At 35.3% G+C, this 21,100-nt stretch overlaps 2 protein-coding genes across 4 annotated transcripts; both read left to right on the forward strand.

Moving 5' to 3' along the window:
* Positions 1 to 3,422: 3,422 nt before the first annotated feature.
* Positions 3,423 to 6,467, forward strand: LOC103955904. 2 transcript variants are annotated; one of them, XM_048574803.1, is made up of 5 exons: positions 3,425 to 4,123; positions 4,426 to 4,725; positions 4,997 to 5,176; positions 5,266 to 5,484; positions 5,822 to 6,467. In XM_048574803.1, the coding sequence occupies exons 1-5, from the start codon at positions 3,647 to 3,649 to the stop codon at positions 6,224 to 6,226; spliced, it is 1,581 nt and encodes a 526-aa protein (XP_048430760.1). In that variant the 5' UTR covers positions 3,425 to 3,646; the 3' UTR covers positions 6,227 to 6,467. The 2 variants fall into 2 exon arrangements, with proteins under 2 accessions (XP_048430761.1, XP_048430760.1); XM_048574804.1 differs by lacking the exon at positions 4,426 to 4,725 and having other exon boundaries at positions 3,423 to 4,123.
* Positions 6,468 to 16,485: 10,018 nt separating this feature from the next.
* Positions 16,486 to 18,764, forward strand: LOC103955903. 2 transcript variants are annotated; one of them, XM_018649590.2, is made up of 3 exons: positions 16,486 to 16,533; positions 18,256 to 18,356; positions 18,438 to 18,764. In XM_018649590.2, exons 2-3 carry the CDS (start codon positions 18,263 to 18,265, stop codon positions 18,581 to 18,583), a joined length of 240 nt encoding a protein of 79 aa, XP_018505106.1. In that variant the 5' UTR covers positions 16,486 to 16,533; positions 18,256 to 18,262; the 3' UTR covers positions 18,584 to 18,764. The 2 variants fall into 2 exon arrangements, with proteins under 2 accessions (XP_018505106.1, XP_048430758.1); XM_048574801.1 differs by lacking the exon at positions 16,486 to 16,533 and adding an exon at positions 17,926 to 18,047.
* Positions 18,765 to 21,100: the final 2,336 nt, after the last annotated feature.

Here is a 21,100-nt window from a genome sequence, read left to right on the forward strand (position 1 = left end):
GGTGCATGTCTCTCTCCGGTGGCCAAGGGCGGAGCCAAGTACAAGGCTCCCCTAGGCTATAGCATAGGGAGAGTTTGGTTTCTCAAGCTTAAAAATATTAATTTTTAGGTTAATTTATGATTTTTAATCGTCATATTTTACATAAGAAATGAAATTTTTTATTAGTGAGCCTATTTTTAAGAATAATAAGAGTTAATGATGTTAAATAAACTCATCACTTTAACCAATATTATATTTAATAGTAATAAATTAAAACTTTCATATCATAAATGGTTCTTTATTTTATTCACTTGAAAGCTTTGAAAGCTAGAAACCTAGAAAACATAGCATAAAATTCTTGCTTCAAATTACTACATTCAAGTTTTTACTATTATATAATTTGATGTAGGCAACATAAGATTAAAAACTTGATTTCATAGTAATAATTTTAACTTAATCCACCCACTGAATAATTTTAACTTAATCCACCCACTGAATAATTTCTGGTTACGCTATTGCCAGTGGCCAATGCATTAATAAAAGAGTTCCAACAAAGCTTCTGTCGGTGTGTTCTGGATTTTCGTTCGAAATCTAATTATCTAATTGAATTAATTAAATGTAGTGCCGGAAAAAGGTGCGTTAAGACCGAGAGAATCAGTACAGTTTCTGACTGTTGAGTGTTACAGAGTCTTCACTGCAGAGAAAGAAGGCTTAGGAATGAGGTTGTCAGTGTGTCTCAGCAGCAGCGTTGAAAAAATACCCAGACGACAAAAGTAGCCATTTTCCATTAACTTTGGTGATTTATTACGACATTTGTTAAACCCATATATAACAACTTCAACGGCACGGACCACTGACCACTTCATTTACTAATCATTTATTTTTCACTGATAGAGATAGAGTGTGTGTGTGTGTGTGACAACCTACCTTGGTACGTGCGACTCCAATCCAACGTCTACTTATAATTTGAATTAGCATCGCAGCATGGAGTTAAACTATGAGCAACATGATTTAATAAATCACATCAAATTAGGTACATCATCATTTCATCAAATGACATTGGTCTTTATTCTTCAAAAGTAGTAATAAGTTAAAAGTTTTGTGAGCGACAGTCGCAGATTGATTCAAATAAGAAACATTAAAATCAAAGTTTTCTACTATAGAAGTTTGATTATAAACTTTACTAGTAGAGTGAGCTAAGTAGTATTTGTTACGTAGTTTTGACACCTTACGAGGACAGTAAGCTGAGTAGTATTTGTTGGGATCCGCAACAAACTTCTTGATCTATTCCTTTTCCCCCTTTTGTTTTTGGTTGTAGTCGCTCTCATTATGTTGAGGTGAGGCTTCAATTCAAAGTTGTGGTCGCTCTCTTACTTTATGAAAGAGAATTTTCGTGGTTGTGGTAATGGTCATGGTGTGTTTAATCTCATATTCTAGAGCCGTTATTGTTGTTCAAATGTGAGGTGGTGGTGTTTGTGGTTTGTACGCACAACAAATGACTATGAGAAGGAAACTGAACATTTGTTGGAAATGACTTATAGTAGGGCTTCTTTACCAATGATTGCAAAATAATCAGAGATTGGTGTAGTCTTTTCCTCGTGGAGCCTCTAAGGGTCTTCCATGATTGAAATTTTTTTGTGTTTGTAATTGTAGGGTTTGGTGTTATTTTGACATGTGTAGTCTCTTAAATTGTTTTAAGAAACACGTTAACATGTATGTCGTAGGTATGTTTTTTTATTATTTTTAATGCAACTTGTTTCTCTAAAAAAATTCTCGATTGGAATCTAGAAATATAAAATATAAAAAATTTATTCATATGCTTGACCTTGGTTCCTAATCTACTTCTCAATTAATCATTCCAAATTTTGGTTAAACTCATTTATACGGAGGAGGATGGGGCCAGACCCGCGACACCTACAATTTCCCTTGATATAAAATACACTACAACAGTGGGTTTGGACATTTTCAAGATTTAAGCATGTTTTGGACGTCTACACCTACCATAAGCCTACAACAAGTAACCAAGTTACCAACTACAACTTCATCCACACCTCACTCAAACTTGCAACACCTCTCTCTCTCTCTCTCTCTCTCTCTCTCTCTCTCTCTCTCTCTATGAGGCCGTTATACTATTCAATTTGATTTTATTTTATACAATAATCTTCTACTTGATGGGGAGATAATATTCTACTCCACAGAAGCAAGGGGATTGAGCTGAACCATAAAATAAATTGGTATTAAATTATAAACAAACATAATACGTTTTTGTCATTTATATAAGTCGAACCTGAAACCTTTTATTTACAAAATGAAAAAAAATACTACTAAAACTTAGTACTAATTAGTTATTCAAATTGATCTTTGAATGTTCAATGAAATTGTGATGTCAATAATCATATAAACCAAATATAAATATCATTAAACAAGCCCTTCAAGCTTAATATTTTAAAGCAAAATCTTGTTAATTTGCAATAAGAGAAGGCACCAAAATGGCTTTGTAAATAAGTTAAATTAGAAAGTGATGAGTAGCTAGTTGATGGATTTTCTCATCCAATTGTACTTTTTTAAGGCCTCGTTTAGTAGAGAGGATTAGATTGAAATGCACAACTCTCTAATTTCACACATATTAAAAGTAGAAGGATTAGATGAGGATTATACATGAATGAAGGGAACTTCTCTTTTGTAATGCAACCATTTTGTGAAGGTTTGTAATGATAAATTTTCTTCATGAGTAACTCATCTCCTACCAAATTGGTCACAATTTTTTCATTCATTCCTTCAACATAGTTAAAAAATAGTGTATTATCAAATTCAATCTAATTTCCATTTTCTACACCACAAGGGGCCCAGGTGTATTGTTATAAGGGTACTTTTTTTCTTTCAAATTTACTAATAAAATTATCCTTTCTTCTTTCCAACTAAACTCAATGCTCAAATGGGCAAGGGTAGGATATAAAGTGGAAGATTTATGAAGTTCAATTATTATTGTTTGAAAAAAAAAAAACTAAGCTAAAAAAATGAAGTATTGCCACTTAATATTCCTCTTCATTTGTAAGTGAGATATCTTATGTTTAATTCTCGTCAAAGGTGAATTTAAACCATGTTATTGTTAGTCCATTGTGAGGCTTAGCCATCTCCCACCCTCTTAGTATAGATAATATCGTTTGTACAAAAAAAAAAAAAAAATGAAAGAATTGTAAGTTTTTTGTGTCAAAAGTGATTTTCTTTTGATCATTTCTGTAAATTCTAGACAGATACTAGAAGACTAAAATGGTCAAAATATAAGGAGCAAACGTTAATATATGATCTAACACAAAAAAATATCATTAAAATAAAGACCATGAAACCGTATTCAAATTCCAATAAAACCATAAAATAAAAGACAAAGGGACCATGGACGATGCCAATAAATTTGCCCAAACAAAATCAACAGCAGCTTTCATTTGAAATCCCTGTTTCTTGCACTGAACGAGGTTGCACGCTTTCTCTCACACCTCTCCTCTCTCTCTCTCTTCTCTCTCTCTCTCTCTCTCTAACCCCCAGATGTTAAGCTACAGCCTACAGTATACCAACAAACAAAATGAAGCCTAACGTCTAGTTTTCTTCATTCCTTTCATTTCCAAACCCATAAGGAACACAAAGTTTGTGTCTTTTCTAATCGACTGCAATGTCATCCTCCTCTGCAACTGCATTAACAGCAACAAGAAGGCTAAAATGGCAGTATCCACCACCCCAACCAACCCCAAGAATCCTCCACCTCCCGCGGAGGCCACGCCGGAGAGCTCCCAAGAGCGTCCATGGTGGAAAACCCAATTCAGGGGAGGCCAAGAAGGACCACATGGGAAAGCTGGAGGCTCTGTTCGATCAAGAGAGAGCGTTTTCGAGAACCCATTTGCCGGTTGTGCTTCTTGAGTGTGGGGATGGGGAGGAGAGAGAGAGGAGGAGAGAGAGGGTTAGAGAGGGGGAGGATGATGATGGTGGTGGTGGAGTGGTGGAGGAGGAGAGGTGGAGGTTTCAGGCTGAGATGTTGAGGGCGGAGTGTAATTTGTTGAGGATGGAGAAGGAGATTGCTGTTAAGAAAATGGAGAGGACCAAGGTTAAGATGGAGAGGACTCTTAAATCTGCTGTGCACACTCTTGTTTCCGTAAGTCCCCTCTCTCTCTCTCTCTCGTTTTGTTTTGTTTCGTTTTTATTTACGTTGGTTTTGAATTGTCTGTTTGGCTGATGAGAAAATGCTAGAAAGAGAAGGAAAACCCAACAGGGTTTTTCTGTTTGGTTGCTCAGAAATTATACGGAATTAAAAGCAAGGAAAAAATTCAAATCTTAAGCCGTGCTTCTTCTGCATTCATAGTTGTATTCTTATTATATTCCTGCAAGTTTTTTCTTCAAGAATGAGTGACAATGGCATTGTGTGCGACAAATTTTGATGTTGAGACCGGTTTTCAGGGGCGAAAGAAGATTTGTGACGGAAAGAATATTAGTATCGTATTGGAGGAAGAGATTCAACACTTGGCAGAGAAACTAGAGAAGTTGCAAAGAAATTTAGGAGTTAAGGATTTGGAGGTTCGGAAGAACTCTGGTAATTTTGATAAACAAGCCTATCTTCTCCAAAGACAGCTTCAGAAGTTTAAGAGGACATCAGATGAGATATGTGTGAAGGAGATCCAAGAGATGGCAGAAGCAAGCCTGTCGATCAAAACAAGCTCTCGAGTAAATGAGAACTCGGTTTCAAGTGGCAAATGCAATGTGAACATTATCTGTCTTTCGTTGATCTTGCTTTGATACTTCAATTTCTTAGCTCCATATTTTGTACGAGAGAATTAAGGACACGGCATGACCTTGAATCTTATGATTTACATTGTTATAATGTGTGTGTCAATTCTCAACTGGATCAAGTTAGTTTTTACTTTAAAATTGATAAAGCGAGGAGATTCTCGATAGCCAGGCATGCATTGTTTTGCTCCATGATTTGCATAGTTTTATGTGCCTAATCGATTCCATAAAAAATACTACGCAGGTGGAGATTCTGAGAAGGAAAATGGAGGGATTGTCGAAAGGGATGTTATTAGAGAAGATGAAGGAAGAGTATGGTTCAATGCTGTCTACGGCCAATAGTTCAGTTGCCAGTTCTGCCTCTTCTTCCCAGAGAATTGAAGCCGCAAATTTGTCCTCTTCCTTGGTACAACAATTTCATTGGGTAAATCCTTGCAAGAGATTGACTAATTTATTGAATAAAGAAAACATTGTTAGTAGACAGAATTTAAAGGTTGACAATTTGCTCTGCAGGAGAAAGAGTCTCGTGAAGAGAACGTGTGCTCAGGACGTTGCAAGGCAATAGTTCGAAGAATTGTAGAGCAAGTACGAGTAGAGACAGAGCAATGGTCTCAGATGCAGGAGATACTGGGGCAGGTGAGGGAGGAGATGGTTGAATTGCAGACTTCTCGGGACTTTTGGGAAGATCGGGCTCTAGATTCTGATTATCAGATCCAATCCTTACGCTCCGCTGTAAGATATTCCATACTAGATTGTTATATTTTTAGTTATAGTTCGCAACTGTACATGTATCTAGATCAAGCTGCCACCGGAAGAACGAAGCATTCCTTTTGGCTCTTTTTGGCTGGCGCTATATGAATAGCCACATTGCTCTCTTCAATGTTTTGGTAGAATCTGTTATCGATCGAAAAGCAATATATTTGGAATAGCCTTCATTTCTGCATGATTTTGAAAAAGGATTGACAGGATTCTTATGATGCTTAGAAGTTAGAAGGCCTGGAACTTGGTTTAAACAATTCCTTTTGAATATCTTCTTGAATGCACTCTAAAAAAGTCATTTCTTCTGCAGGTGCATGAATGGAGACATAAAGCTGTTTCAGCTGTGAGCAAAACAAAGGAGTTACAAGCACAAGTGTCAATGCTCCACGGAGAGCTTGACAGGTTGAGGAATGAAGAAAGCACAAGAGTAATGAGGGCCAACAGCTCGCCATTTATTCCCCGAAATCCACAGAATGAAATGGAAAAGCGGGTACTGATTTGTCATTTGAAGGAAAATCAGCTTACCAAAGAAGACAGCCGCAAGCAAAGGGTGGGTTTAACAGATGGAAGAAATAAACCAGACACATGCACTAACAGAACAACTATTGTGCCGAAGAGATCACCATTTCGAGACATGGGAAACACCTCATTTGCTGCCAGGCAGAACCCCAAAGCAATCTTCCATCTGCCTTGTCATCCACCTTCCAAAACATAGAAAAGTTTTGAGATTCAGTACGTGGATAATCTTGGGAATCTTCATCTTCTGTAGGAAAATCTTCCTCTTTTCTGACCATGTTAACTGTACGGCACATTGGAAGGTCTTTGTTCTAATTTCAATAGGAGATCGAGCATTACCAATTCAAGAGGGTTGGTGGGTTGAAATCCTGAGTTTCCAATATTTGTCGTGGATTTCGACTTACTGAATCAATTACTTGCCAACAAATATGGTCACTTATGGTACTTGCTCTCAAATTGCTTGATGGGTGTCGAGATGGGCTCGAGTTGTTTTCTCGAGAGTCTCGGGCAATGAGACTAGACAAACAAAGAGTTTTAATGAAATTAAAAAAATAAGGTTATTAGGTTCAATTCTCGCCAAAGAAGAGTTTGAACCATATTTTTGTTAGCCCATTGTAAGGCTTAGTTGCCCACCCACACCCCCCTGCCCCCAAAACCGCATTTGGTATAATAAGTTCAAGACACATAAGGGCTCTAACCATATTCCGGCTCGTGATCAATCCATTGGATACCAATGGAAAATAAGTACATGTTCAAGCATTGATGAGGCGATATTTTACTATATATTTTACCCTATTCTTAGTATTAATCTATTTGTTATTTTGGTAGAATGTTGATATTTTGTTATATATTTTCAATGTAGGACATGCGACTTCATCTGTTGCAAAAAGTGATCAAATGGATGAATTTTGGAGTGATTCCAATTGGAGGATGTTCGTGAGTCTTTCAAGATGATTGTATTAAAGGTCCACATTTTTCTACCAAGCTGTTTGACCGTGGCAATGAAATAAAGACCCAGCGTGCAACTTTCCCAAATTAACGTTTCTGGACGTTTTGGGTATTTTAAAGGTCAAGATGACATATTTTGAGGAAGATTCCCTCTACAGATTTGTTAAGGACGTCTCAAGCTTTAAAAGATACCTTTTGGGACCAAATCAGAGTTGATTTAGTCGGTCAAAAGTCTTATTTTCTGATAGGTCCGAATTTCAGTTTAAATAGGAAACCTTTTATTTTATGTTTAGTTATTTTATTATGTTTCCTAGTTTTATTCTAAGACCTTTTAGGGGTTTATTTTGTAGTAGTATAAATAAAGATATTTAGCCATTAGGATAGGAGGAGAGAAAAGAGAAGAACGCACAGCTTTTGGATTTAATTTTATTTTCAAGGTGTTGTCTATCAGTGATTTTAATGATATTTTGTTTTATGATTGTTCGTAACTAGTTTCGTTTGCTAGGATGAGGCCACAAGCCTTAGCAAGAATATGTAGTTTCTTTTTAATTTGATTATGATTTTACGCATGCGTCTTTTGAATTATTAATCACCAGTTTAAACTATTTAATTGTCTTGATGATTGGCCACCATTAAGATATTTAGAAAAGTAGTTTGATGCAATTTTGGTCGAGGGCTGTCTCTGAATTTGGTGCTGGCTTCTTGTGGTTAATATGTGTAACATCTTAGAATGGACGACACATCTTAAGGGTTATATGGTTTTTCAAAAGGTTTTCACAAAACTTAATGAGTCTTGCATGTTCACATTCAATCTGGTACATTCTATGTTGGAGGTTCCAAGTAGGGCATACTTTAGAAAAACCTAACCTTCAAAATATGCATGGGTAATTCATAAGTGATTGGAAGAACTACGTAGGATTGTTAAGGGAACGGCGGAACCCTAGTGTCCATTTATCATTATTTTCTAAGATTGTTTCCATTATTTTCTAAGATTGTTTCCTTTCAAATTGATTTCTTTAATTGTTTTAATTTAAAATTCATTTTTAATATTCTAGGTCATAAAATCAACTTTTTCCAAACTTTGTTTTCAAATAATTAATTAAGATTTGGTATTTACATCAATTATTTATTCAATCCTTGTGGAGAATGACCTTACTTGAACTGCTATACTACGATAACCTTGTACTCTTGCAAGTATTTTTAAGTATTTTTATTCCTACTTTTGCAGGTGGTAAAATCCCTATCAAGCATCATTGACCAACTCCTTATCAATTTCGATTCATTATAATATGAACTAAACAACAATTCAACATATTCAATTGATTAGAATTAAAAAAAAGTACGGAACAAAGGCAGATTTTCTATCTTAGTGTAGATAGTACCGCTTGTTAAATAAATAAATAAATAAAAAATAAGATTATTTAAGTATTTTCACATTTTAAAAGGGTCAAAATTTATGAGCTTTGAGAAACGGGGGCAAAAGCCTCTAGAAAATGCTCCCCCAAACAAATTTCAAGTAACATTGTCCCTTGGTAGGTGCTTTTGTACCCAACAAGATCCTCTTCGGATCCTCTTTGTGACGATTATGAGGATTTGTAAATTTTGTCCATTTATCGTATATCGTGCAATTAGTTTTCGTTAGGTACTGTTTATGTTTAATTTTAAATAAAAAAATTTAAAATAATTTATGACTACATGATGTACAATGAACGGACACAATTCACAAATCCTCGAGATCCTAACAAAGAGGATCCAGAGAGAATCCAGATTCCTTTTATAGGAAACTCATTTTCATGAAAAATAATGGTTTGTTTGGAAGTGTTTTTAAAATTGTTGAAAGTACTTTCCAATGAAACTGTTTTTGGAACACATTCTTAAGTAAAAATGCAAGTGAATCCTGAAAAAGCACTTGGAGTGCTTCTAGAACCCAAAATATTTTCTTTAAAAGCCCTCTCAGTCATTTTAAAAGCGCTTCCAAACAAGCCGTAGTTAAGTGTTGTGGTAGTCGCAAAGCTAAGTACTATGAAAAATTACCAAAATGAGAAGAAAATGAAATTCCAAAAGAATGAAGATCGTTAGGATCCAGTGACTCATGATTTTGACACACAATTTGACACACATTTTTGTGGGATCCACTCTGCATTTCAACGATCCAATTGTTTATATTTTTGTACATCATTTATGGATCATTCTCGCAAAAAATTAGAAAAATCAAAAACCATTAAAGCATTTGTTTGTAGTCAAGTGGATGAATATGGTTCTACAAAGAAACAATAAATTTAATCAAGCGGTCATATAATTTTCTGATTTTGGTGATCTTTGGTAGGCATATCATTGAGGTAAGATATAAAAAATAGACGGTTGGATCTTTGAAATACTTTATAAAGTGTGCATCACAAAAAAGTACGTAAAAAACATATGTTCCCAAATGCCTCTCTATAACGATAAAGGAACGTATCTATATATAAAGACAACACTAACGTGAATAGTGTTTTTGGTGTCATAAGCTTCAACAAAAATATTTGGACCAAAATGCCCTTCAACAAAAAAACTTCAAAAGCAGCCTAATATAATACATCAAATAATGCAGGGGTATCTTCATCATTTTAATAGTGTTTTTTAATAATTAGGTTTTTGTACCGTTTTTATTTTATTTTATTTACAATTAGTACCTTACAATATGTTAGCAATGATGTAATTCAATAAGCTGTTCATTATACAATATTTTCTCTATTTCAAAACATCTTCAGAGGCACGTAATGCCTGTTATAAAAAAAGTTTTCACAAGCGGATAATAAGATGATTAAATTAGTTCTCAAATGATTATTTTTTTAACAAACGATATTATCTATACTAACGAGGAGGGGATGGGCTTAGCCTCACAATGAGCTAGCAATAATGTGATTCAATCAGTTGTTTATTATATATTATTTTCTCTATTCTTAATGTAAATTCTATAGAGACCGATTTTATTATGTGAATTCAACTACTTTAACTTTAAATATTTGACTTTCCTTTTGTCAATTTATGCATATAAATACATTTAAAATGTGTAAATTGTGCATAACACGCCGTGATTAAAAAAAAAAATGCCTTTTACACAAGCGTAAGAACGTGGCTAGTTTCATCTATAAAAAGGGCGTAAGATTACAATTAAAGGAAGAATATTAATTGACGTCTTTTATATTTGAAAAAAAAAATAATAAATAAATAAATAAACATCATTTGAGACATAAAAACTCACAAACAATTAATCGAGGGATCAGAAAAACACCACTAAACCAATAAACCAATATAGAAGGTCATTTTAGAATTTTGAAAATAAAATTTTTCACGTGAAGTAGATCTGGCATTCGTGTCATGTTTTCCATGTTCGTGTTATTTTCATGTCATACCCGATATCTTAACGGGTCGTGTCGTGTAACACCCGTTAAAATAAACGGATAAAATGACCCGATAATATTAACAGGTAATATGACCCGACCCGTTACCTGTTAAGGAAAATATATTTTAAACCAATAAATAATCAAATGAAAAACATAATAATAAATAAGTATATACATACCATATTGTTACATCCAAAACATAAAAAACGCATTTGTCTTTTAAGTATATTTTCACTTACCTAAATTGATCAAATGGTAAAATTGAAAAATATTGGAATAGAGAAGGGGTTTTTTCCTCCAACAAAGTTCTAATAATATAAGTGAAATAGAATCCAACTATACAGATTTACTCTCATTTATCTTACAGCTGTTATTTAAGTAAAGTCTTTAATAGTTTTTTTAATTAATGTAGAAGTGTAAAAAATATAGGAAAAAATATATATAAACGCTCGTAATGCCAAACTTTACAACTTTCATGAAGAGCTTAACTTCGAAATTCGCCACTTAATTGTGATAGCCCGTTCCGGATTATTCGTACCGTAGGGGTGAAATGACGATTTTGCCCCTAGTGGTTATGTTTCGTTGTGTGGTTGTTTTGGGGTTTTGGTTGGCTGCATTTGGACCACACACACACACCCATACTTTCATCCTCATCACCTTCCCTGTCCCGTGTCTCTTTCTCTCCCTTCGACGTTTTTTGTACGGACAATAACCAAAGCACTCGAAAACGTTATGGATCGAAGTTGAAAACTATATGTTTGTGTTCGTGAGGACCATACGAGTTCAACCATACCCATTTCAGGTAAGGAATCCTATGATTTCACATCGAACTTGAGATCCCCGATTTGGTCACTGTTCATGCACATGTGAATTGTTGCGTTTCAGGGAATTTGAAGCTTGTAGGAAGCTTGGTGAGGTCCTTAAGAAGCTCGGGGTGGTTCGTTTAAAGGTTTTGGACGTCAGGATCATGAGTTGCAGGTTTGGCCAGAGTATCGTGGGTTTTTCCGGCGAGTTTCCGTTGGTTTTAAGGCTCCAAAGTGGTAAGGTTTTGTTCCATTTGTTGTAAGCTTCATTTTGGTACCAATTTCATGGAATTTGGTTGAAAAACGAGTGAGAAACAAATATTAGAAAATTTTCCAATTTTCCGGCGACGGCGCCGGAGGTTGGCCGGAAAAGACGACGGAATATTTCGTTAGTTTGGACGAAATATTCCTAACGGCATTAGGTTAATTTTAACGGAATCTGTTAGTTTTAACGGAATATTCCTGATGGCGTTAACTGACGCCGTCAGTGTGCCAGGCACGTGCCTGTGCGTGGGCAGTGCGTGTGGTCGTGCCTTGGCCGATGCATGGGGCTGCGTGAGATGTCGAAAAATTATTTTAAAAATATGGGGATGTTCGTGAGGTTGAGTAGATCACGTTGGTGTATTCATAGACCCTATTTGAGCATTGTATGAGAAGTTATTACCTAGTTTTGGTTATGTGCTTTAAATTAACGTTTTTATAGTTGTTTCGTATATAGGTGAGACCTACCTCGAGGACGAGCGCAATCACTCGAGGCAAGGGGGTTACGACCCTTGTATATACCAGTGAGTGGGCTTTTGGTTTTCCGTATATACCTATATACTTGTGGTTTTTCCTAGAAAATGAAATGGAAATATTTATATGTTTTAAATGCCATGCATTGCGTTTGCCTATTTAATTATGCATTAGTAGTTGCATATATGTATGTTTTATGCTGCGGACGCACAGGTAAGTGCCAGGTAAGTTATGGTTTATGATGATGTTTAGTGGTTATGTGAGATGCATAGAGAGCTCATAACCTACACCCCCGATGTTAGTGCTCCTGCCCAGAGTAGGGCACAGTCCTTCATGTGATGTTCACCTCCCGCACCACACGCTCATCTTGGATCCAAGTTAGGTGCACAGTCCTGTCGTACAAACCACTGATAGGAGCATATTTATGCGACTTAGTTAGCTTGTTTTCGTACATTTATGTTGTTAGTTCATAGTTATTTTAGTAGTTTAAGCTATTTTCGTGTGTTTTTAGGTTCATATGGCTAAGGAAGCAAAAAGGTGCATTTTGGAGCAAAATTGGACTTGGAATGGATATCATATATTTGGAGCAAAAGGAATGAACGAAATTGAAGACCTAAAGGTGTTAGGATTCCTAATCACAAGAGGATTCCTAATCAAAAGAGGAATCCTAGTTAAAGAAAGTTTCCTATTTGAAGTAGGAAAGTTAAGCCAAGGTTTCCTATTTTGGTTTAACCTTTCCTAATCCTAAAAGAACTTATGTTTCAGCAACATTGAAGACTCCTATGCATTTTAGGACACAAACCAAGCCTTCCTTGCAACCTAATTGCCCTTGCCGTGCATTCCATAGAGTTTCCCTTCCTTGTCGTGCAAGGGAAGTCCTTATTTCCTATTCTATGTCATAAAATCACATTCCTTTTTACCCCATTCTCAGCCGCACCTTACATACCTTTTTTATCCCAAATCCTTGCCTAATTTCAGCATTAAATCACATTCCCTTTCATACAATTGAATGCCGCAAGTTTCTTTCCCCTTTCCCTTTGATTTCTGATTTTATATTTCCTTTTCCTTAGGGATTTGGGGGTCCAATCCTTTCCTAAACTATGTAATAAACCTTAGGATTCTTGCTCTCAAATAAATACCAAAGCCGCACCCTTATTCTTCCCTAATCATTCATCCATACAATCTGCCATCTTTCACAAACACTTAAGCCTTTGCCGCAGCCTTCAACCTTGCTTCCACCATTCATACACTTCCATACCTTCACCCAACCACCCATACACCATTTCCAACCTTTGCCCACCACCCTACCAACCTAAATCCATTCACAACCCAGAAATCCATCCAAAATCACCCCTAGACTCTTGTGCCACAACTTTGCAAGGAAGAAGAAGATAAGAAGAAGCCTTGGACGTTTGTGCATTTAAGTTGGAGTGTTGGAACGTTTTTAGGTGTAATCTATCTTTTGTTTTTAATGTTTAATTCAAGATTTCTTTGTTTTGTTGTGAACATGAGAGGCTACACTCGTTTTAGCTAAGGGAGGCTTTGAAACCATGATTATATTTATAATATGAATTGATTAAGTCCAGTTGTGATTTCATAAATTGTGAATGCAATTTACTTAACTGTTTGATGGATAACTTATTCTTGTATGTTGATTAGGGAGGCCTACTTGATTTGCATGCTTGAATTTGGTGCTAGAATATAAGGGAGTTTCACATAATCGTCACAAACTTATATTCACAAGTAGTTAAGGTTGTTTTCACAATCATGTTAAGTAAACTCCTAGCATGAGTATCATGATGTCATAGTTACAAGTGCTTTGTCAATACTTATGATTTTCATTGAACGTAATGATCTTTGATTGTATCTCCATTATGATGTCATGTAGGGAACTTTTGAAGAATGCTTTGGGTTGTCGTATGATGTCATCCAATCCAATAACTAAAGGAAAATCTGAGGGTTAATTAGTGATGTCACGGTTAATCTGGGGTGTTGAGGTTTATGGTTTATCGGAAAAACAACTGGAAATCAATTTGTGTTTGAATGTATCATGTGTGGAAAAGTATCCTCTAGCTATCTACCTATCCTTTGTTTTTCCCAAATTCGTCCAAAGTTTACTCAAGTCTTTTAAGTTACTTGTTTTCATTCTAAATTTGTCCAAAACCCAATCCCCTTTACTTACTTGTTTCAAATCTGTCCTAAAGTGTGTTTTTGAGTATTTTGAGTCAAAACCAATTCTATTTTTGTCCAAATTGAGTCCTAGAGTTTAAATTGAGTTTTTTTATTGTTTTGAGTCTTTCAAGTTTGTTTTGAGTCATATAAGTTTAGTTAAGAGTCTTTGAGTTTGTTCAAGTGTTTTTAAGCATATTTTTGTGTCTTTGAATCAGTTTTCATTAGATTAGCAATCCCTCCTAATCCCTGGCCTAGAACGATCCCTACTTATATTTATACTACAATTGTCAAAAAGAGGGTTTAATTTGAGTGCTATTATTTATCACATCAACCACTATAGGTGGTTTCGACTCGTAGGTGACCCGTGATTATTCGCCCAGTCTTCACGTGATCGTAGCACTTGAGCGTATTTATTTACACCCAATCCTGTTGTACAGACCACTTTAGGTGGTTCCAACTCTGTGCAGGTATAGTTAGTGAGTTGGAGATTTGAGCTCTAGATTCAGCCGTACAGGTCACATTAGGTGACTCCGGCTGACATATTACATGACATTGAATGACGTTACCTGAGTACTTACATTTTATGTAGAGACATTCAACATGGCATATTTCTGAGCATGTTTTCTATATATGTGTATATTCTATTTTCTGGGAAACTATACTAGGTTTTACGGCGAGGGGTTAGAACTTTTGATAATGAAATGATTTTGAAAAGCTTTGTTTTTGCCTACTCACACTTTCTGTTTTGCGCCCTTCCAGGTTCTAGTTTGGATTGCTCTTTTGGTGGCTCACGAGAGATTCACGACATATTTGACAGATTATCACCAGTGTAGGACCACCCCTGGATGTGTTTAGTTAGTGTTTGTTCCCCTGGACTGCACTAGGTCTTCTATGCTCTAAATATTATTTTTCACACTTACGCTTGCACATGTATGTTATCCACTCAGTGTATAGCTTGGTTTTTATTTGTTCATACTTTATTATTATTCTTAGTTTCCGCACTGTGCACATGGTTACGTCACCCTCACGTGACGGCCAACATGCCCTGATTTTGGTCGGGGTGTGTCATTAATCATATAAATAATAGATCAAAATTTAACCGTTGATTTTTGTTTACATTTACGCTTCATTGTTCTTATCAAATTTTGTTTTTTCAGATTTTGTTTTTTTGAAAACATGATCTATTAGAGGATATAGGAAGATGAACGGTTTGAATCGTTGATATTATATTCAGAGTTTTACGGTTAGTGAAAATATTGCTTGATGTTTATAAAGTTTCTACAAACTATATGACATCGACTCATATTTCAGTTAACAGTAAATATCGAAACGTGATATCAAAGATCTAAGCCGTTCATCTTCTTACATCCGCCAGATGATCATGTTTTCAAAAAAGTAAATTTAAAAAATGAAATTCAGTAAGAACAATAAAGCGTAAATGACAATCAACGGTTAAATATAAATTTAAGGTTTATGGATTATAGTGTTGGATTTCGAAGCTGACCCCTTCGTGAAAGTTGTAAAGCTTATTACTATTAGTGATTGTATATTTTTTTTTTACATTTTTTACACTTCTACAATAATTATTATTAATTTTATTAATTTTTCCCTCAAATAAAAATCATTATTCATGAGGGTTTGGAGGATTTTAAAAATTTAAACGATAATGTAAGTGTAACCATTATCTACTCATGGAGGAATAATGATGAATCACGAGTGTTTACTTATTCTTTCACATTTTTCATAGTTATATGTATGTCTTCTTAATTCTTGACTATACAAATACTATACTAGTTTATTTTAATTTTGGACAACAACATGTTAAGTAAAATTTATCCTAGTAATGATAACAAGGAACTCTCATAATAAAAATAAATAATGACAAAAACTTTTATTTTTATTTTTTAAACTTATATAGAATAATAATACAAAACTATATATTTAATATAGAATATATTGTATATATTAATATGGCTATTGTATTTTATAATAAATCTTTTAGTAATTAAACTTTAAAATTATCAAAATAATTTTTTTCTTAACGGGTCGAAACGGGTTACTCACGTGTTACTCGCGTGTATATCCGTTAAGATCCCGTTATTAACGGATTCTTAACGAGTTATCCGATAATGATCTGATTAGTTATCGTATTGATTCGAAACCCGTTATTTTTGTGTCATGTCAGAAATTGCCGGGTCTAACATGAAGAGAAATACAACTAAATCGTGTAATATAAAACATTTGATAAAGGTATAAAAATACTTACCATATAAAATGGGTGAGAAGAGTTATGGGTTTACATCAGGCCAGCCCGTTAGCCATGGGTCAGTCCAGAGCACGACCCGTGTAGTCCATTTCGTAATATGAGCAGACACCATTAACTGTGCGCAGAATTTGTGCCTCGATTACCGATCACGCTGAAGCTCCTCCTCGTCTAACCTCGCTCCCGTTCCAGTTCATCCGTGAGTTGTCCGTTTCATCACTTTCGATTCCGAATAGAACAACGTCTGGCTCTTAATTATATATCTGCCGATAGATCTAGGGTTTCCTTTATTTTCCTTTGGATTTTCTCAGATTCGTAAATTTATAGTTTCCCAGATGAATAAATTTTAATTATTTTATGTTTCCATTATGTTCGAATTTTGAGAAAAACATGGGATCATAGACTGAAATATTGGACGCTAGTTTGACGTTGCTGTATTTAGTTTTAGCAGATTTTCATATATTGATTGAGTAAATTAGAAACTTTATACATTGAAAGATGTTAGGTTTTGCATAGGATGATTACAAACAGCCCTGTCTAACTGTTTAAAGAATTGGTTATGTGAGTATCCGCCACTTTTTTCGCTCCTTCATATGGTCGCGCTTATGTTCAATCACTTGCTATATTTCGTGTCATCGTGACTTGGTCTAGGTTCTTTGTAGCCTTGCCGAGTTAGCGCATTAGGTTTGACTTTGAACAATGCTCTCATGTTTATGTTGATCGATACTAATCACAAAACACTGAGTTGCTATATATTTGGTTCAAAATTTTTGAATGATCTTTTATTTAGCTGGTCTATATGCGCTGTGCAAACATGCCCCTGTTTTTCCGTATCAATATTTTCCAACTGTAATTTCTATTTGGTTGTCAATTTGCTCTGTTCCGTGTCGATCTGCTTGTTGTGGTGAGGATGATGGGGACTCTAGAGTTATAACTTATTGGTTTTAGGATTAATTACTCTAGTGCCCCTCTGAAACTAGGGTCAAGTCCCACTCCCTCCCCCACGGAAGTCACATTGACCCGTATTTCCCTCTACTTTCATGTCAACTAGTCTGTCAAAGCTGGTGATGCGGCATGAACGAACCACTGTTTTTCTGAAATATATGCCATGTGGGTGCCATGTGTGCAATAAAACAATAAATTCAATGATTAAATGTAAATATCTTTTCGAAAAAACAGGTCTTGTATTTGGATTACTTTTGGGGTCAGTTTCGAATTTGGGGTTGAACAACTTGGATCTGCATGGGTCTTGGCCATGAATGTGTGAATCTCTTGGCTGTGAATTTGTGGTTTCCTCCCTGCCCTGCGCTGCCATAACCACACCCACCCTAGCCACCACCTCTCTCTCCCTCTCCCCCAAGCAGAAGGCATGTTTGTAGGACTAAAGATCTCTTGGATTATTTTCTTGTAAATCACCCTTATCTTATGCAAACAAGTTCAAACCAGGTTCTAGGGTGTCTTGAATGAGATTCACACATTTCTTTGTCTCTTGAAAATTTGAACTATAGGTTTATTTATGAAGAGTGCTTTAGCTGATTTGAACCCATTGAAGTTCGCGTGCATAATTTCAAATTAGGACTTGTCAAAACTGTTATCTTAACTCAAATTTGTAATCTTTTAGTCATCAGTATTTTTCTTATTTATGGTAATATTCTCAGAAGCTTGGTTTGAACGATCATCGCAGATTCATAACTTATTAAAAATTGTAAAATTGTAAGTGATGCTACTCCTTCTAATGTTGTGCTTGTGTATGTTAAAGGCTATAGGCGACTAGTGTAGAACCTCTAATCACTTCCTTTTTTCTTGTACACTTCTGTTTTATTGAGTTTACTCATTCCGAAACTGTTCATAATCAGATAACTGGCACTTCTCGTTCGGCATTTCTCCATTTTCCTTATTGTTATGTTCTTTATTATTGCAGTTGAAAAATGGCAGCAAAGTACATCGTAGGATCTATTGTGGGAACCTTTGGGCTTGCTTATGTTTTTGACACTACTATATCTGACAAAAAGATATTTGGAGGTACTTCTGATATAAAACTGCTTGATGAAATCATTTACTGTAATAAACTTCGGTGCAATTTAACAATTAAGTTATAACCAGGTAGTACTCCTGGTACTGTTTCAAACAAAAAATGGTGGGAAGAAACTGACAATAAGTTCCAGGCTTGGCCACGCACTGCAGGACCTCCGGTTGTGATGAACCCCATTAGTCGCCAGAATTTCATTGTCAAATCAACCTCAGGGTAGTGAAATGTTTTGTCCTGGACTCATAACTTGAGCTGTTATTGTTTCTGGTTTGGTGGAAGATGAATTAAACTTCCGCAGGCGTTTTTATTCACAGAATTCCTTTCAGTTACTGGTCTTTTGCATTTGAAATAAGAATTGCGCACTTATTCGAAATGAAATATATATTTTACCGATTGCGAGATCTTGCTCTTTGGGGCAGTTTTTATGTGCTGATTGCGTGAAATGAAGTTATTGCTGATTTGAAATTTCAGGCCATAGTTACATCTGTTTATTCCAGTAGGGATGAGTCTTCTGGGTGGATCGTCCTCTTTAGGTACTCAATATTTCTTCCAATATAAACAAATAGGTGTTAAGGATTTGACCTAGCGGCATTCCTCTTCACTTGGGATTAGAAAATCTTAGGTTTGACTTGGGGGTAACAATTTCGATACCAAGTTAGTATGGTTGGTTTATGTTATCTTTAAAAGTCGAGACGGAGAAACAAATTCGATACAAGTTATAGTAACATAGCCACATGTCAAACATGTGGTCAATGCTTATGACTGGATCCGTATCCCACTAGTTTGGTTTCATTTCAGCAACCTAAGACCACATATCCACCCTCCCTTCTCTTTTATTTTGGGCAAGTGATTCTTTATTGGTGGAAAGGAGTTGAGCTTTCGCATGACGGTATGGGTTCAAATTCCGTCGATGGTTAATCTAACAAAATCTATCGTTTGACAAAAAATATAAAAAATAAAAAAAACCTGACACCTGTTTTTAAATTGGGTTGCTACTCGTCCTTTTGGATCTTCCGCCTCGAAAGGTTGTGTTGAACTCATTTAACGTGGTTTAGCTCATACTGTGCTAAGGGGAATTTTATTTGAACCCCTACCGCCTATCTCTACACCTAACTTACTCTCTACATTTATATCATTTTTAATTAAACTATCAATATCTCTTTAAATTCAAATTTATTACCTAAACTACCATTGCAAATTCAATTCAATATGCAAATTTATCTTTACACTCATTATTTTTACATTAGAAGCTACCCGGATTAGTCTCATGAAGATCCATGTTAATTAAATCTATTAATCTAATTAAACACAGTGCCATGAGCCTATGAGAGTCAAACTAAATTAACTAAGCCCTAACTAGTTTAACAAATGCATGCATATTTTGTAGGCCAGATTGTAGTACTGGGAATAATACCGAATTATCGGACTGACACGCTTGATTCCCCTTGAGCCACCCTTTTGTCAGAGAAACCCTACTCTTACAATAAGTAGGGTTTTGATCTCATATATAAAAGGTAGCAGTACTAGTGAAAGCATATGCCAACTCTCTTATCCTCCTCCACCTTTTCTTGTCGTTGACCTTGATAAACTGTTGCTTGTTGTTTTGGCAGTAGTAGTAGTACAAGTACAAGTAGGTTTCCTATAGGTGATGAGTAGTGTTGGAGATATGGTGGTGGTGGTAGTCATGATGACGATAAAAAGTTGGAGGATCCAAAACCTCAAAATCACAATTCATACGTAAAAAAACAAATTGGTTTTTATTTCTATGAATGCGTCTTAGGATTTTTGTCACAATAGAATGTCGAAGAAAGATTAGTGATGGTTAGTGTTTGATTATTTTGAGGGTGGGAGGGGGTATGTTGATAAATTTTACTTTTAAAATTAATTTTATCATGTAGATGATGATAATTATGCAATAGGATGATAAAGACATGTCATATTTAAAATTTAAGTTGGATGTAGAAAGAAGTTAAATGAGTTCAAATAAAAGTTCTCTTGCGCTAATCCACGGTGATGACGAATTAATGAATGGAGATTTCTCATTAATTGTCAATTACTTATAATTTCTAGATATTGTCAAATTTGAAGTGTTCATTTAGCTAGTTTTGGCATCTTTCTTGTCTTCCTTGGTACATTAGGTTTGTGGTGCAACTGCCTAACCGGTAACCTAGACTCTTTTGAAAAATTAGCCTTTACTCATATGTATTTGGACAAACATTGTGTCCCATCAATTTTATGCACAAACTATAAATTAGTTATTAGTTATTTGATGTTTGGTAAGTGCCCAAGATTGCTGTATCAAAGTTTCAAAAATTTCTACAAAGCCAACTTTTCAGTTTTACGTACGAAGATAGTCGAAGCTGTATTCCACGTATTCTGTCTAGCCTAATAGACACATCCATGGAGAACTCATCTTCTTAACGGCCCACCATAGAATATTTGTCAAGGATGGTTTACACCATTCTTTTTTAGAACTACACCCGTGGATTCTCTTCCCTAAAGTTATGTAGGCAATCCTATTCGAATTCAACCACACATCCCAATCAACTCCATTCTCCCCTCGCTAGAGATCATGGCCAAATCTGACCGGATTTCGCTTCCGTCCGTGAATGTGCGTAAATTTGATTCCAACAATCTAATTTAACTTGATAATCAAATCATTTTTATAGTCATAAAAAAATTAATGCATGTCACAAACTAGCTAGTTGTTTGATTTCATCATGTTTATTTTTATGCG

The sequence above is a fragment of a genome, unplaced genomic scaffold, assembly GCF_019419815.1.
Source record: "Pyrus x bretschneideri cultivar Hongxiangsu unplaced genomic scaffold, Pyrus_bretschneideri_v1 Contig75, whole genome shotgun sequence".
Taxonomy (NCBI): domain Eukaryota; kingdom Viridiplantae; phylum Streptophyta; class Magnoliopsida; order Rosales; family Rosaceae; genus Pyrus; species Pyrus x bretschneideri.